Source organism: Pteropus medius, unplaced genomic scaffold, assembly GCF_902729225.1.
Source record: "Pteropus medius unplaced genomic scaffold, Ma_sr-lr_union100, whole genome shotgun sequence".
Lineage (NCBI taxonomy): Eukaryota > Metazoa > Chordata > Mammalia > Chiroptera > Pteropodidae > Pteropus > Pteropus medius.
In genome coordinates this window covers 2310102-2327152 of record NW_024353517.1, presented here as the reverse complement: position 1 = coordinate 2327152, position 17051 = coordinate 2310102, and the positions used below count along the sequence as shown (strand labels likewise).

General features: G+C 38.2%; 1 protein-coding gene across 1 annotated transcript; it reads right to left on the bottom strand.

Annotated features, from left to right (window-relative positions):
- Positions 1-8586: 8586 nt before the first annotated feature.
- LOC120592863 (5-hydroxytryptamine receptor 3C-like) lies at positions 8587-14279 on the bottom strand. The gene is made up of 9 exons (XM_039850559.1): positions 14185-14279; positions 12744-12910; positions 12301-12345; positions 11713-11822; positions 11269-11438; positions 10309-10469; positions 9636-9840; positions 9235-9450; positions 8587-9106 (listed from the first exon to the last, which is right to left on the bottom strand). Exons 1-9 carry the CDS (start codon positions 14249-14251, stop codon positions 8877-8879), a joined length of 1371 nt encoding a protein of 456 aa, XP_039706493.1. The 5' UTR covers positions 14252-14279; the 3' UTR covers positions 8587-8876.
- Between the last annotated feature and the right edge of the window lie 2772 nt (positions 14280-17051).

Genomic DNA, 17051 nt, shown 5'->3' with positions numbered 1-17051 from the left:
ATCACCAAAGCAGTATTATAAGGAATGTTAGAGAGACTTCTCTAAGAAGAAGGAGGTGGAGGAGAAGGAGGAGAAAAAAGATAAAAATATGAATAATAAAATGGCAATAACTACATACTTGGGAACAATCACTTTAAATGTAAATGGATTCGATGCTCCAATCAAAAGATAACGTGGCTGAATGGATTAGAAAACAAGACCATCATATATGTTATCTACAAGAGACTCATTTCAGATTGAAAGACACACACAGACTGAAAAGATATTTTATGAAAAAGGAAACAAACAAACAAAAAACCTAGGGTAGCAATACTTACACCAGACAAACTGTACTTTAAGACAAAAGCTATAATAAGAGACAAAGAAGGACCCAGCAATCTCACTTCTGGGTATTTTTCTGAACAAACCCACAACACTGCTTTGAAGGGACATGTGCATCCATATATTTATTGCAGCATTATTTGCAATAGCCAAGATATGGAGGCAACCTACATGTCCATCAATAGGTAAATAAATAGTCATGGTACATATATACAATGGAATATTACTCAGCCATAAAAAATGAAATCTTGCCATCTGCAACAACATGAATGGTCCTAGATGGTATAGTGTGAGTAGGGAATGTCAGGCAGAGAAAGTCAGATGCTATGCGATTTCAGTTGTATGTGGATTCAAGAGAACAGGATAAACAAACAACAGAAAGAAGCTCATAGATACAGAGACCATCTTATGGTTGCTGGATTTGGCGAGTAGAGGGAGGAGAGGTGGCAGGAGTTAAGAGGGAGAGGATTAAGAGGTACAAATTAGTAATTACAAAATAGTCATGGGGATGTAGAGTATAATGTGGGGAATATGGTCAGTAGTGTTGTAACAACTATATGTAGTGTCAGATGGGTACTGGATTTATTGGGGTGATCACTTGTAAGATATGTAAATGTCTAATCACTGCATTGTCCATTTGAAACTAATATAATATTGTATGTCAACTATAATTTTAAAAATATATAAAAATTTAAAAAAGAAAAGAATGAAGCTACCAGCCAACAATATTCTACCTGACAAAGTTGTCCTTCAGAATTGAAGACTAGATAGATTTCCAGACAAACAAAAGGTGAAGGAATTCATCACCACCAGACCATCATTACAAGAAATGTTAAAGGGAATTCTTCAAACTGAAACAAAAATTTGATAATTACTAACTTAAAAACATGTGAAAGTACAAAACTCACTGGTAAAGTTAAATATATTATCAAATTCAGAATACTCTAATATAATAGTGGCGTGTAAACTGCTTGTAACTCTAATATGAAGATTAAAAGATAAAAGAATTAACAATAACTATAACTACAGTAATTTGTTAATAGATACACAATATAAACGAATATAAATTGTGACATCAGAAACATAAAATATGGAGGGAGAAAGTATAAAAAGTATAGCTTTTGTATAAGTTTAAAGTTAAGTTGTTATCAGCTTAAAGACTCTTATAACCCTAAGATGTTTTATGTAAGCCTCATGGTAACCACCAGGCAAAAACCTATACTAGATACACAAAAGATAAAAAGAAGGGAATCAAAGGATACTACAGCAGGAAATTATCAAATCACAAAGGAAGAGGACAAGAGAGGAAGAAAGAAAGGAACTATAAAACATCCAGAAGTAATTAACGAAACTGCACTAGTAAGTCTATATCTGTTAAGAATTACTTTATTTTTTATTTAAGTGTAAATGGAATAAATTCTCCAATCAAAAGACATAGAATGGTTGAATGAACAACAACAACAACAAAAAAACAAGACCCAATTATATACCGCCTACAAGAGACTCACTTTAGCTTTAAGAATACATAACTGAAAGTAAAGTCATGGAAAAAGATAGTCCATGCAAATGGAAACCAAAAGAAAGCAGAGGTAGCTATATCAGACAAAGTAGACTTTAAGCTAAATACTGTGATGAGAGACAAAGAAGTTTATTATATAATGATAAAAGAGTCAATTCATCAAGAGGATATGACAATTATAAATATTTATGTACCCAATATGGAGTATCATAATATATAAGGTAAATATTAACAGATCTGAAGAGAAAAATAGCAAGCCATACAATAATGGTAGAGAACTTCAGTACCCCATTTTCAATAGTTGATAGATATCTAGACAGAAAATTAAAAGAAAACATTGGCTTCAAATTGCATATTAGACCAGATCAGTCGAACAGATATATAGAACATCCCATCCAACAGTAGAAGAACACACATTCTGCTCAAGTGCACATGAAACATTCTTTAAGATAGCTCACACGAGAGGCCACGAAACAAATCTTAATAAATTTAAGAAGATTTAAATCATATCAAGTATCTTTTTTGATCACAGTATTGTGAAACTAGAAATCAATTTCAAGAAGAAAACTGGAAAATTAACAAATATGTAGAGATTATACAACATGCTCCTGAACAACCAATGGGTCAAAGAAAAAATCGAAAGAGAAATAAAAAATACCTTGAGAGAAATTAAAATAAAAACACAACAGACCAAAACTTATCAGATGCAACAAAAGCAGTTTGAAGAGGGAAGTTTATAGGGATAAGCACCCGCATTAAGAAAAAAGAAAGATTGCAAATAAACAACCTAACTTTATACCTCAAAGAACTATAAAAAGAACTAGAAAAAAAATAAACTAAACTAAGAAAAAAATAAACTAAGCCTAAAAATAAACTAAGCCTGAAAGGAAGGAAATAACAAAGATAAGAACAGAAATAAATAAAACAGAGACTAAAAAGACAATATAAAAGATGAATGAAACTAAGAGCTGGCTTTTCGAAAAGATAAAATTGAAAAATCTTTAACTAGACTATGAAGAAAAAGACAAGATACATAAATAAAATCAAAAATGAAAGAAGAGACATTGCATAAGGATCATAAAAACTACTATGAACAACAGATTAGATAAAATATAAACCTCCCAAGACTGAAACATGAAGTAATAGAAAATCTGAATAGAACAATTACTAGTAAGGGGTTTGAATCAATAATCAAGAACCTTCCCAAAAGATGTTTCTTAAAGGGTACAAACTTCTAGTCATAAGATGAACAAGTTTAGGGATGTAATGTACAGCACAATTATAGCCAATAATAATGTATCGTATACTTGAATGCTGCTAAAAGTGTAAAGCTCAAATGTTCTTACCACAAAAAAGAAATGATAACTTTGTGACAATGAAGATGGTAGGTAATACTACAGTGATAATCATTTGCAATTTATAAGTTTATCAGTCAACACATCCGTACACACCTTAAACTTACACACCGTTATGTGTCAATTATGTCTCAATATTTTCTCTCTAGAAAATAAAACCTCCCAACACAAAAGTCCAGGACCAGATGGCTTCACTGATGAATTCTACCAAACATTTAAGGAAGAATTAATACCAATCCTTCTCAAACTCTTCTAATAAATAGAAGAGGGAGAAAACTCTTCTAAACTTTTTTTACAAAGCCAGCATTACCCTGATACTAAACTCAGACAAAGATATTACAAGAAAGCTAAAGGCCAATATTTCTGATGAACATAGATGCAAAAATCCTCAATAAAATTTTAGCAAACCAAATTTAACAGTACATTAAAGGGATCGTACACCATGATGAAGTGGAATTTATTCTTGGGATGCAAAGATGATTCAACATATGCAAATCAGTAATTGTGACATGCCACATTAACAAAAGAAGAATGAAAATCAGATGATCATCTCAATAGATGCAGAAAAAGCATTTGACAAAATTCAACATCCTTTTATGATAAAAAGTCTTGAAAAACTGGTATAGAAGGAACGTACTTCAAAGCCAAATATATTAAGCCCATGGCTAACGTCACACTTAAGGGTAAAATGCTGAAAACTTTTCCTCTAAGATCAGGAATAAGACAGGGTGCTGACTCACCACTCCTATTCAGTATAGTACTGGAGGTCCTAGCCAGAGAAATCCGGCAAGAAAAAGAAATAAAAGGCATCAGAATTGGAAAGAAAGAAGTAAAATTGTCTTTATTTTCAGATGACATAATTTGCATATAGAAAATCCTAAAGACTCCACCAAAAAATTGTTATAACTAATCAGCAAATTTAGTAAAGTTTCAGGATGCAAAATTAACATATAAAAACCAGTAGCATTTCTATACACTAACAATGAATTATCTGGAAAAGAAATAAAGAAAATGATCTTTCACAATAGCATTAAAAACAATAAAATACATAGGATACATTTAATGAAATAGGTGAAAAATCTCTACACTGAAAACTATAAGACTTTGATGAAAAAAATTGAAGAAGACAAATATGAAGGTATCCCATGTTCATAACTGGAAGAATTAATATTGTTAAAATGTCCATATTACCCAAAGCCATCTATAGATTCAATGCAATCCCTATTAAGATTTCAGTTACTTCTTTTTTTTACAGAAGTAGAATTCACAATTTTTTATTTTATTTTATCGATTACTTGTATCATTTCTAGTTTTGACATAGTATTTTAAAAACTGCTTTAACATATTTAATTGATTGTTTCGTTGCATATATATAGTATTTCAGCTGTCTTGTGGGTTAGACATAAAAATATCCTAATTTGTTTAAAATACATTCCTACAGAAAGTACATTCTGACTTCTAAACCCATGATTTCATAAATTAACATTTAGAATATATTTCATCTGTAAATTAGTAATCTGAGTGTAGTAATTAATATTGTAAAAATTAAAAACTGGCAGTTTTTTCATTGCTACATTTTTGGTCTTTGAATGTCTATATTTATTTGCTTATTCATTCCCTTTCTTGTTACAAACAGGATTTACAATATGAAACCCAAATACATTGATCTGAGAATATAAAAGGAGATAGCAAGTAAAATCAATTTCTCTAGCTTAATGCATGATCGAAGACAATCTGTCAACATTTTTTTAATATCAATAAGGAAGCAATGATTTTAACCTAATGTAAACTTGAGTCAGCTCTATAAATAAGACTACAATTACTAATCTAAAAATAATTAAGTGAAAACCTATACAACAATGAATATGAATAAACTATTACTATTCATATAACATGAATAAATCTCACAAACATAATATTGAGGAAAAGAAGACAGACATAAAAGTATACATACTGTAATTCCATTTACATAAAACTCAAAGACTAATCTAGAAGTCAGGTTAGTAGTTATGTTTGGAGAGAATGAATGGAAGTAATGATTGGGAGGGGCCCCATAAAGGATTTTTCCAAGAGTTGGTCTATTTCTTTACCTGGGTGGTGGTTATACAGGTGTGGTCAATTTTAATAATTCATTGAGTGGTACATGTATAATTTGTAAACTTTTCTTTATGCATTTTATATTGCAATAAAAAGTTTAATTTAAATAATCAAGTGACGAAATGAAAACCCTTTTTTGTTGTGTAAGGTTTTGGTATGCCAGCAGTGTGTTGCACGCAAAATGTTAAAAGGCTAAAAAAATAATAAATTAAATTGAATATTCAATGAAACCAAAAGAACATTAAAAGCTTGAGTTAATGATTCAAGATATTGCTTAAGAATTACTGAATATTGAAATAAATGACTTTGGGTGACTAATGTCTTGGGCTGGCTCAAATAATACGTGAAAGCTGAACTCCAAATGCAAGGCTAAGAAGACTAAAAAGAAAGTAGTTTGTGACCTCAAGATCCCTGATAAGGAAGCAAGTATGAGGAAACAGGCAAGAGGTGTGGTCTTAGCTTTTGTCAGAAGTAGGAACTAGGCAAGCAGATAGAAGTACTGCTTCTTTGGTGTCTTGTGAAGATCATGTTAGAACAGGTGGAACAGGTAGCTAGGGAGTAAGTGAGACCTGAGCGTGGAGAACGTTGGCTCCGGATAACTTGGCAGAATTATTGAATTACCCTGAAGGGAAGAATCTTGAAGAATGACTTATTTCCTAATTGGGTTTACTGTCCATCTGCTAAATTGTACCTTTATAAATCCTCTTACTTGCTTAGTGAGAAGCTCCACAACTTTCTAATGGTTCCTTGAAACAGGTAGCCACACATGTTATGGAACATCCTAATGATTTATTTAAAAAGTGTTACTTATTTTGTATAAATTTCTACAACTATGCTATATACGTAAAATAATCAGTATCAGGGGTATTGAATCTGAATTATTAAGGATGATGCTGTAGACCAATTGTCCTAAATGCCAGATATGGGTAGGATATTTTCAAAAGAGCTAGTAAAAAGATTAAGGAGAAATAATAGTGGAAAATGTTGGTATAGGGAAAGCATAAGGGAAAATACAAGAGGAGTAACAGGAAGGTAGGAGAAAATGGCGTTGAAAGAGCAGACAGATGAGCTTGATTTTCAGAGAGAGAAGCAAGGAGATAAAAGAAGAGAGGAATAAGTATGAAATATGGTGCTGTCTGTAGATATTCTGAATTTCCAGAAGATGGAAGGAATCAGACAGTGATAAGACAAAACATACAGCAAGAATACTCAGATACATGGAGTAGCAAAAGAATAAGTAGGGAAAAATTTTTCTCGATATTGTTTAAAGAATAAGAAAACAAACACTGAGGTGCGAGAAGTTTGTGAGGATACCCTTGGATACTGCTAATGAAAGGAAAGAATTAGAAGTGACAACCCAAGAAAAAACACAATCAAGCATTTGAGGAGAGTAGTACATCCAGGGTCAATGGTTTGGTTTTCATGAAGATGCCATAAATTTCCAATGCACATGCTTAACGAAGGTTTACAATAAAAATGGAAGAATATGAAATAAGGTTACTATCAAAAGGGCTAATATATGTGTATATGTACTATACATATAATATATATAATTTTTTTTTGGTGGGAGAAGGACATCAGAAACCGGAAGCGCTCCTCCCAAATTGTGAAATACCCTTAACATTCTTGTCAACATGTCTAGGCTAGTTCTAGCTTAAGATGTTTTGCTTCGTTGTCAGGACATATTTTAGATCACAAGGCTCACCTCAACCCTAGCATATGAACAGGTTGTTCTTTTGCAAAGGCCATTGTCAGTTACAATGAATTTGGCACAGAAAACCTGAAGTCCCATCTATATAAGGCGGAAAAAAATTGCAAGATAATATCTAGAGAAATATAAATGTAGAGATGGGAAAGGGAAAAAAAGATGCAAAGGTGATCTTAAGAAATTTGAAATTCCTCAAAGATGTGTTAAAAATTTTAAATTATTAGCAAAAGTCAAGGACAAGTTTCTGAGTGAGAAATATGTTCCAAGTAATGGAAAGATGGAAACATAAGATAATCTGAAGTAGAAATGCCTTCACCAGTAATGTCTGTAACTAATGTCTCTAAGAACACAAAGATCCTTGACGTGCAAAAATGGGCTGCTAATTTTCCATGTTATATATGAAAAAATAAAATAAAACATACCAGGATGGGATAAAAGGATTACACCTAGAGCTAATAAAATAGTGATTATTGGTTGGCCGGCATTCTTTCACACATTAATCATTCAGTAAGTCTGTATCAAGCATCTACCGTATGTCAGGCATGATACCATACACTGAGCTATAAAAATGGATGAGACAGTGTATCAGACCCTTAGGAAAGCACACTCTCTTAGGGAAGGCAGAAATGTAAATAAATCCTTGAAATGTATTCACCTAATTGAAATATAATTCAGATGTTTTTCTGTGGTATTCTCTCACTTCTGCTATCACTTCCTGTCTCTCCTCAGGGCCTTGTTTTTTGTTCCAGCGAGCTGTTAGAACCCTCCCCAGGATGATGTGTCTGTTGATGAAGGTGTGAAGTACTATCAACAGGGAGTGCTCTCTCTTTTTTTTTTTTTTTAAGATAAAGGGTGTTTTTGATAGTAAAAAAAAAAAATATGGTGTTTTTGAAAATAGTTAAGGAAACAAAGATTTAAAAGAAAATAGCAATCACTCATAATCCCATCATTCAGGACAAAGTTTGCGCATGTTTTGGTGTCTAGGCATCTTTTTCTCAGCATTTCTATCCAGCACTCTACTTTTCTTTTTTTAAAAAATTATGTATACACAGTGTTTTTTATTAACTTGTTTCCTCTGCTTTATTTATCATAGATCTGTTTATTAATATAGATCTACATTCTTACTCTAAATGTCTATAAAGCATTCCATCGTGTGGCTGTTTGAGAATTTATTTACTTGAACCCTTTAACTGAAGTCCTTAACTGTCTTCCTGGCCCTTTTCCAAGCATGTATATTCAGAAAGCCCTCTTTGTTTGATTTTGTTAAATCAGAGGAAACTCTCAGAAAAAAAAAAAAGACACAATATTTACTTCAAAGAGTAATTTCAAGAATGAGAGAGATTAAAAAAAAAAGGGAAATGGAAATGGTTGATGAAAGAAATGTTTTGCAAATGAAACTTGACCTTTTTATTCTTTTAAAACTCTGAAAGTGTCTGAAAGACTTAAAATCAAATCAGATTACACCTATTTAAGATGAAGTATCAAAGCTTCTGCAAGAGGACTCTCCGCTCCAGTGTTTGTGGACCTATCATAAATGTACCGAAGGGCCAGTACTTCTTAGAGAGTCATTTATTAGAACAATCAATCACGGAGAGATTCGGCTGACCTGGACCTTTATTGAAGTTAGGTGTGGCTAAGGGACATTGAAAGTGTACAGGAATGAGGACCATGGCGTATGAGAAGTCAGGAAACTGTCTAGGGCTATAATGAACTTGCTTGGTAGGGCTGCACTGAAGTTTTGGGAACATAGAAGGGGACGCGGTAGTCACTGGGGGTAAGTGGCTAAGATTAGGAAAGGAGCCTTGGTCTGGCTGGACTTAAGACAAGGAGAAGCTGAAGCTGCAATTTGCAGGGAGAGGTAGATGTGGATGTCTGCCTAGGTGTTCCAGAGGACAATGACTGTGATGATAGAGGGAGCCATGAAGAGCAGGTAGAGACGGAAGAGCAGGGTGTCCATCACGTGGCTGAACTGCACCCACAGGCTGACCAAGCACTGCTTCTGAGCCTCATCTCCCTGCCCAGCCCTCGTTGGCCCAGGGCACCCATTTACCTCTGCCTCTTGGGAACCTGGCACCTTCCCCACCAACTCCAATGGCTCCTTCAGACCTAAGGACAGATAGAAACCTAGCCATGGACTTTGAAGGTCACCAGGGAGGGAGGGGAACAGGGAAGAGGCAGGAGCAGAGAAACAGAGGCATGAGAAAAGAGAGTGTGGGTGGAGCTGACTTCCTTACCAGGCAGGTGGGCAGGAGTGAGGCCAGGGCCCGTATTTCCTTTCTGGGGCACAGCGGGGCAGCATTTTGTTGGGCTGGCACAGTGTAGAAGCAGGGAGTGGAGCCATCGAGGCATGGGTGGGGGCCAGGTGGTGGCCAGGTGCAGCAAGTAGGTGATGAAGATGGTCTCCAGCAGGCTGAGCACCATCAGTGACAGACACAGAGCAAAGTAGACACCTGAGGGTAAAGCGAATTATAAGTAAATCAGGGCAGAATCATCTCCTCACTTTTCTTAAGCTTCCTTCCCCAAATCAATTTTTCCTCAGGACCCCTTTTCTCCTTAAGAGAGACCGCTGGTTCTCCTGGTCCCCCTCCCAGTCCTCTGCTGCCTTTGCTTCCCCAGAAAGTGGGAGAGGCCATACCGATGAGAGGGGTGCCACTGGAAGGAAGTAAGTCATTCATCATGAGCAGGAAGACATTGTAGCCCAGAAGAAGCGTTATCTTGAATGGGACGCAAGTCTCGCTTTCTGCCGGCAGGTAGAAGCTGAGGGCATCAATGGCAACCAGAAAGCTACTGGGCACCAGAAGGTTTATGACGTAGAGTCTGGGCCTGCGCCTGATGGTCACCTGGTAGGGAGCGGAGAGTGTGGAGAATGTGACAAATAAACTGATGCCAGAGGCCCAACTGTATATTTGACTGTCTAATCCTTGTCGATGTGCTATTAGGTTGGCTATGGGATGATCTCTTTAGGTAACACACACATTTAATCATGCAGAAGTGCTTCCAATTTATTCTCTAATTTTCATTTGTGTCCAACCTCCTAGGAATACAACTGTAGATGTTTAGAGGCAGATAGGGCCCTTTGTACCATCAGATAGGTGGCTGCTCCATTCTTATGACAGTCAAGTTGCTCTTTCTCTATGTAGGGCAGAGATCCTAGGGATCCTTCTTTAGGGCCATTATGGTAGAGGGTGGAGTGGGGAGCAGGTGCTTAACCCCCTAGAGTTTCTTTTTATATCCCAAAGAGCTTTCGATCAAATGGAAAACCACAGAGCAAATGGGATCAGAAGTCAAGGAGTGACCCCTGGACTTACATAGAACATGATCTGGTCATATACATTGCTGCTCACCGACATCTTTGGGGTGGCCTTGTTAATGCCCAGGAGCTCCCACTCTCCCTGAGTCTGAATGATGTGACGAGACGTTTCTGTTATCTCCCATACTTCCTTGTTCATGCCTAGGACCATGCTGTCCACTGCAAAGGAGGCCGGACAACTTAGTCCACAGTGCTCTCAAGCCTCCTGCCCACAAAATTCAATTCCTTCCCCACTAAGCTTTTTCAACAAATTTTCCTTTCTTCCCTTTTAAAGTAGGGCATCCTGCTTTTCAGAAGTGGGCTACAGGACTGGCAGTTCATATGTGTATGATCTTTTTGGTTGAAAACAAGAGTGAGTCTAAGCTGTTATGGGAATTTTAGATATGACTTGACATGCGTCAAGAACTTTTGGAGTCATTCCTATTTTCCTTCTCAATTCCCCAGTTGTATGGTGTTGTTTTAGTGGAATCAGTTTTGAACAGCTCGACATTTTTATAATTACATGCATGCCTATTATAATGATCGATTTATCCAAATTTGCCACATGACACCTGGTAGCATTCGGTTACATTGATTTACTGGTTTAAGTGCGTTGGCTACTAAAGTTAGAAGGTTTGCAGGGTCAGGTGGGCCTCAACTGGTGCAAGGGTCATCCAAGACCTAAAACAGTAGTTTACTGTTTTTTGTTTTGTTTTAGATTTTACTGAGGAATTAAAGTAGTAGTTCTTAACTCTGCACATTAGCAACATCTGATGAGATATGAAAACTAACAGTGCCTGGGTCCCACCTGGAACAATTAAATTGAACTCTCTGGGGTGATGCATAGTTATTAGTACTTTTAAAAAGCTTTAGTGGGCAGCCAGAGTTAAGAAACACTAAACTCTTCTCTAATAATACCTACACCACTTAAATATTTCCCCCTAAATCTTAGATAGCTGCCGAAATGTGTCTTGCTCACCTGTGTAGAGGAAGGAACTGAAGGTGAAGGTGCAGTTCTGTTGGTCAAAAGGGAAGTAGAAGATGTCCAGGTTACAGATACTGGTCACCCGTGCTGGCCTATCATACCTTATTCGACCTTCACTGCTGACATATGCGGTGAGATCTGGAGGTGCCTGACTCGTTTCCATGCTGCTTGTAAGAGACAGGAAGAGGTGGGTCTGTGGGTGCCTTAATTTACTTTTGTCTCCCTTTCTTCCCAGGTCTTTTCTTGCTGTGCTTTCCTCTTAGGCTCTTTCATATCACTCTGTCTCTTCTCTTCTATTTCTCATAGTGTTTTGTTGGAGTTGATTAATTGAAACCTTGCCCCTGTCTGAATCTTTCAGTGTCCCTGTGCCCTGCACTGACCCAAGGTTGTTCTTTGCAGATGGGCTTTATGCGGGCTTTTCCCAGCTCAGATACACACGATTCCATGATGAAGATGTCTGGGAGCCACAGGTTTTTAGCTGATACAGTGAGTTTATTGATGCTGACACATTCTTCTGGGTTCCAACTGATAAAAGGATTGTCCCAAATCTGCATGCAGGGCAGTGGGAATTAGAGGTGAGGGATGCTTTAGCTTGCTCAGTCAGCCTCTCCTGCCTTTCCCATTCTGTAAACTCTGATCTTCTAACTCCACTTTTGTCCCTAATGACCACAGCCTATCTCCTCCTCTTTATCTACCCATGTGTCATTAACAAAGTACCCCTCAATGCCCTTCCCCCCAGTCCCCCCCAGAGAGACCTTAAATATAGCCTAATACCACTTGGATGCATGAACACACCAACAGATTGGCCTGCAACCACTTGGCCATTTTGGGGGGGGTCAACATTTCTACCTTCCTAAACTGCCCAAGGAGATTCGTGTCCATAGGGCCAGCCCAGTTCTAGATGGATTTATTTGTCTCAGAAAGATTTATACATTGGGCAGAGATTTGGGTTGCAAAACCTTTAAGTTACTCTTCAAATAAAACTTATAAATGAAACTGAGAATGGGATAGGTGAATATGTCTTACCAAATTAATCCACAAGAATGATGTCAGAAGCTGGAGCTGTGCATCCTGGTAAAGAAATTCCCATCCGAGATTACTAGTGCAAAAAGACTTGGCCCTCTCCCACCTCGTACTCTTATCAATATTTACTAATTTATTGATCTAGGCATAGTTCTACATGCTGGCCTGTTTTTCCCTTACTTGTCTCCTCTTGTATCTAGGTACAAGTTAGGTTTTCATTGACAGACAGACCACTTCTTTCCAGAAAGGACAGAACTCAAGGATAAATCCTTCCTGAAAAAATATCATTGCAGCCCTTTTCTTTATGTCTCCCCATCTCACAAGAAAACCCTTTATTTGTATGAAGTCCATTTAGGGTACCACTGTTTACCACTGGACCAGAACAATGCTGAGTCGACATTCTTGTTCCCTATTAGAAGGCATGGAAAGTGGGGACCAGGTCTCACCACTTCCAGGATGGCAGACAGGGTGAAGGAGAGGTTGACATGTGTAGGGATGCTGAAGCTGATGACTGGACGGAAGGCCTTTCTGTCAAACACTGCTTGGAAGGCAGCAGGATCCACCCCATGCTGGTCAAAACCTGAGCAATTGATGGTGAAAGCATCACTTCTTCCTGAAGAGAGCAGAGACTTTGAGAGAGGGTCTCTATTGCCAGAGCTGGAGCCTCTCTGCAGAGAGTGAAAACAGGAGACATACTGGGAGGTGCAAAGGAACCCTCCTTCCTGGACTAAGACTCCTCAAGGCCTAAACCTCTTCCTGCCAGGACTGGAGAGGATGGGCTGGTCTGGTAGGCAAATGGTGGAAGATGATGTGGTGAGCCGAGTCAGTACTCTATTCTCATTCCTATTGTTTCATCCTCATGCAAAACCTGCGCAAATCTCTACGCAAACTCAGCCTTGGTGCAATGGCAGCCACTGCAAGGTGCCTTTTGGTATACCCATTGCAAGCCTCTTGGGCTCTCCTAGTAGCACTGCTGAGCACTGCCCTAAAACTTGTAGTCCGGGTCACTTAGAAATCTGCTCTAATGTATTTCTCTTCTGCATTCCTTCCTAAGGGACTTCTGTAAGAACTGATTTATCAAAAAGATAAGAGAAGCAAACACTGCACTTACTAGGTAGGTATGAAGAATATGTAGTAGGTATTCTGAATGGGTACTTACCTTGGTGCTATGCATTTATTTTGCCCATATCTAGGGGCAAATATCTAGTGACCTCTTATCTAGGAGTTTATTTCCAGCATTGGGATCATTAGACAATACCACTGAGCATATATCATACGCCAATCACATAGTGATGCCTATGTGGTATGGTCTCTTAGCTGTGACCAGGGAGCGATCTGGGCAGTACCTGAGCAGAATCTTTGCCCACTTCCATCTTTGTGTGATCTTTTTCTCTGCCTAACCTTCTCCATCTCCATCTCTTTCCTTAATATTTAAGGTATGTGCCTGGACTGGAAACAAATACTTCCTCGTGGAAGCAAAGTCTCCACTTCCTTCTACCTCAGACTGATCCCCACCCTCCTTTGGTGTTTTTACTTACTTTTTTAGACCATGTTTAAAATTAGTGGCTACTCTTCTCATAGATATCATATCAAAGGAAAAAGAGATAGAGTGGAAAGGGGCATTGGAGGTCAGTAAAAAGGTGGAATTTGGAGAGGTGGTGAAATGGGACAGTTTGGTAAATTCCTATGCAGGTAGGAATAGAGGAAGGTTGTTTGTCCTGACCAGCGGAATGTCTTTCTGCCTGTCACCAAAAGGAAATCAAGACCCAGACATTATAGAAGAAATATTTAACTTATTAATTCTGAAAGTCCTTCAAGTGCTAGAGGGAAGTTTCTAGATGTCCTTCAGAACCACACTCTGGTCTTCCCTGTTCTTGCCCACCTTACCTTGAAGCAGAAGGCTGACAGTGAGATAGAGTGAGAGTCCCCTCCTAGTGGAGCACCCCCCTTTCATCTTCCTCTTCTGGATTCTTCTCTGGGGACTCACCAGGAGCCCCCAAACCTTTAGCTTAAAAGAGCTCAGACCACACCTTGATTCTTGGTTTTGAATACTGCTCAGGTGACTACTCCCTGGTGAGAGGCTGTGGCCAGAGTGGTCACAGCAGAGTGTCCTGTTTTGCCCCTGTCCAGGAATGCCTTCCGGACTCCAGGCAGCAAGGAAGTTGGGCCAAGATTAAGGGAGAAATGCCTGCTTTGGCAGCTCTGTGTTGTGATCAATAGCAAAATAACTTGCCTTAATGAGAGAGAGTGGGCTTGGGAAATAAGAATTATGTTCTTCTAAGGCCAGGGAATCTGCAGATTTGGAAAGGTGACAATATTTAGGGTGTTGGTTATGTATTCATTAGAGATAATTGCAAATACCAGACTACAAATCTTGACTCATATCTTCATCATCTATTGTTTATATTTTCCCAACAGCCGCTAACTAGATTTTCTCTTTCTAGCCTCTCTGCCTCTCTGATTCATTCTACCCCAAATTGATGTACCCCATATATTTTTTTTACTCTATACATTAATTACATGATAATAGAAGTCATAAAATTAGCAGCTAGCAGAGCTGTTTTTAATGTTTTTGTGTTGTCATTAATGTTATATATTATCACAAACTAGTAATAGCTAACACCAATATTAATGGCATGTGTTAATATTTTATCTTATTTCACATTTTTATGAAAAACACAATCGGACCAAATGAATGAACTGGAGCATTGTTGTAGTACATTAGTTACATTTCCAGAAAGACTCGGGAATTTTTTTTTTTTTTTTTTTGTATAGGGGTAAAGTTTCTTTTAGACTACAAAAGAAACTTTGTTCAGAATGGAAGATTATGACAGCCCTGAATTGAAAGTGCTAAGGAAGGCAGGAATGACTTCAGGGTCCGGAGTAAGAAAGTACAAGAGAAAGGGCTGCAATCGCTTCCTTTTGAAGTTTGCCATGTCTTCAGTCCTTCAGCCCTGCCAACTCTGTAAATCATTTATTCCCTTCTTTGGAAATTTGGCCAAAGGATTAGGCACCCAGGTCATGAAAGGCCAAAGTACTGCCGTGTCTGGATCCACCTGGACATGACCGTGGAACGCTGGATTCCTGGGCTGGCTAAGAGTAAAGGACTTTCGAGGAGTGCTCGACTTTCACAGGTAGGCTGGGCTACTAGACCTTGGATCCAGAAAAGGTGGGTTAACTTCAAGCCCTGCTGAAAGTTGGCTGAAGACAGTTGGTGTATATCTTGTTTTTATCAAGGTTGGCTGAAAAATGACCAAAGTCTATTGGTTGGACTCAAAAGTAGATTTAACCGTCAGGAGATGAAAATGATGGAGGCAGGAGAAATAAAGCAGTCAGGCAAGGGTTTGCTTCCTTTCTGGAGAGTCAGAGTTGCAACTCTGGGATTCAGAAATTTCAGGTGCTATTGCTCCTGCTGGTAGTAATGATAGCTAACATATCGAGAACCTTATTGTATGCTAGGCATTGTGATGTCTTTCTTACCTACTTTATTTTATGTAATCCTCCCAACAATCCTACAACACAGGTATTGGACAGGAGTATGTGGAAAAAAAGCAATGGGGCCAAGGAAATAGAGAGATAGCATTTCCTTGTATTTCCTGACCATATTTTAGAATATAGTAAATTTGAGGGAAATATAAAATTTGTCATTAACCAAAAAAACGAGCACCCACAATCAGTTGATCATTTTGTAAAAGAACACGTAAAATAATGTTAGAGACCATTTTCAAATAAAGCAATAAAAATGATAGAACTTAAAATAACCAGAGTTGCAGATTTCCCAATGCTTACGGCTTATAACAAGCCATATAAGACTCACATAGTTTATCAGTCGGTGTGGACTTCGAGCCTCTTTTTACCTTCAGAATTCTTGGGTGTACAGTATACTTTCCACATGGGCCAGCCCTCCACCTCAGATAATTAATTAAGCACCTGGAATGCTTGTTTAGAAGGCCAACTCTCAGAGTTCACCCTAGGACAGAGTTCCTTGTTACAAATGTGTTTTGGACATCCCTCTTGGGTATGCCTGCCCGCTCCTTCCCTTCTCTAATAGGCTCTCAGAGAGAGGAGGTTAGCAATATTTAGACAGAGCTTTAGTAGCTAGATTATCATTTTCAAAGGGCATTAGGAATAGCTTTACCCTGGGGAGTCTCTGGAATACCCTGGGGAGTCTCTAAGACTCCTATGTTAGCTCCAGGTACACATCTCTGCGAAGACAAGCTGTGGACTTTCATGGTAACTCTGAATTCAGAGATGGTTTGGAAACTCTTAGCTGATTCAAGGGTCATCATAGAAGGGTCAGAGACGTCCTGTATACTCCCTGCTTCCTCTGGGCATCTTTAGAGCCTCCATCATGGTTTCACATATCTCTAGGATTTTTGGGCACTCAGCCAGAACATCTGATGACAGAGGCTTTGAATCTGGACTTTAACTGCTTCCTTGGGAAAGTCTGGGGCCAGTAAGGACTCCTGTGAACCTGAGATTGCCCAGAGCAGAGATTCTCAACCTCGGTACTGTTGACATTTGGGGCTGGATAATTCTTTGTTTGGGGGTGCTTTTCTACGCATTGTGAACTGTTTAGCAGCATCTCTGGCCCACCAGATGCCAGTACCATTCCCCTACTCCAGCTGTAATTGTTTATAATGTCTGCAGACACTGCCAAAAGTCTACTTGGGAGTAAAATTGCCCACAGTTGAGCACCACTGGCAACTTGGATTTAACACTTCTTTTTTTTCAAATCCCAAGTGACTATAGAA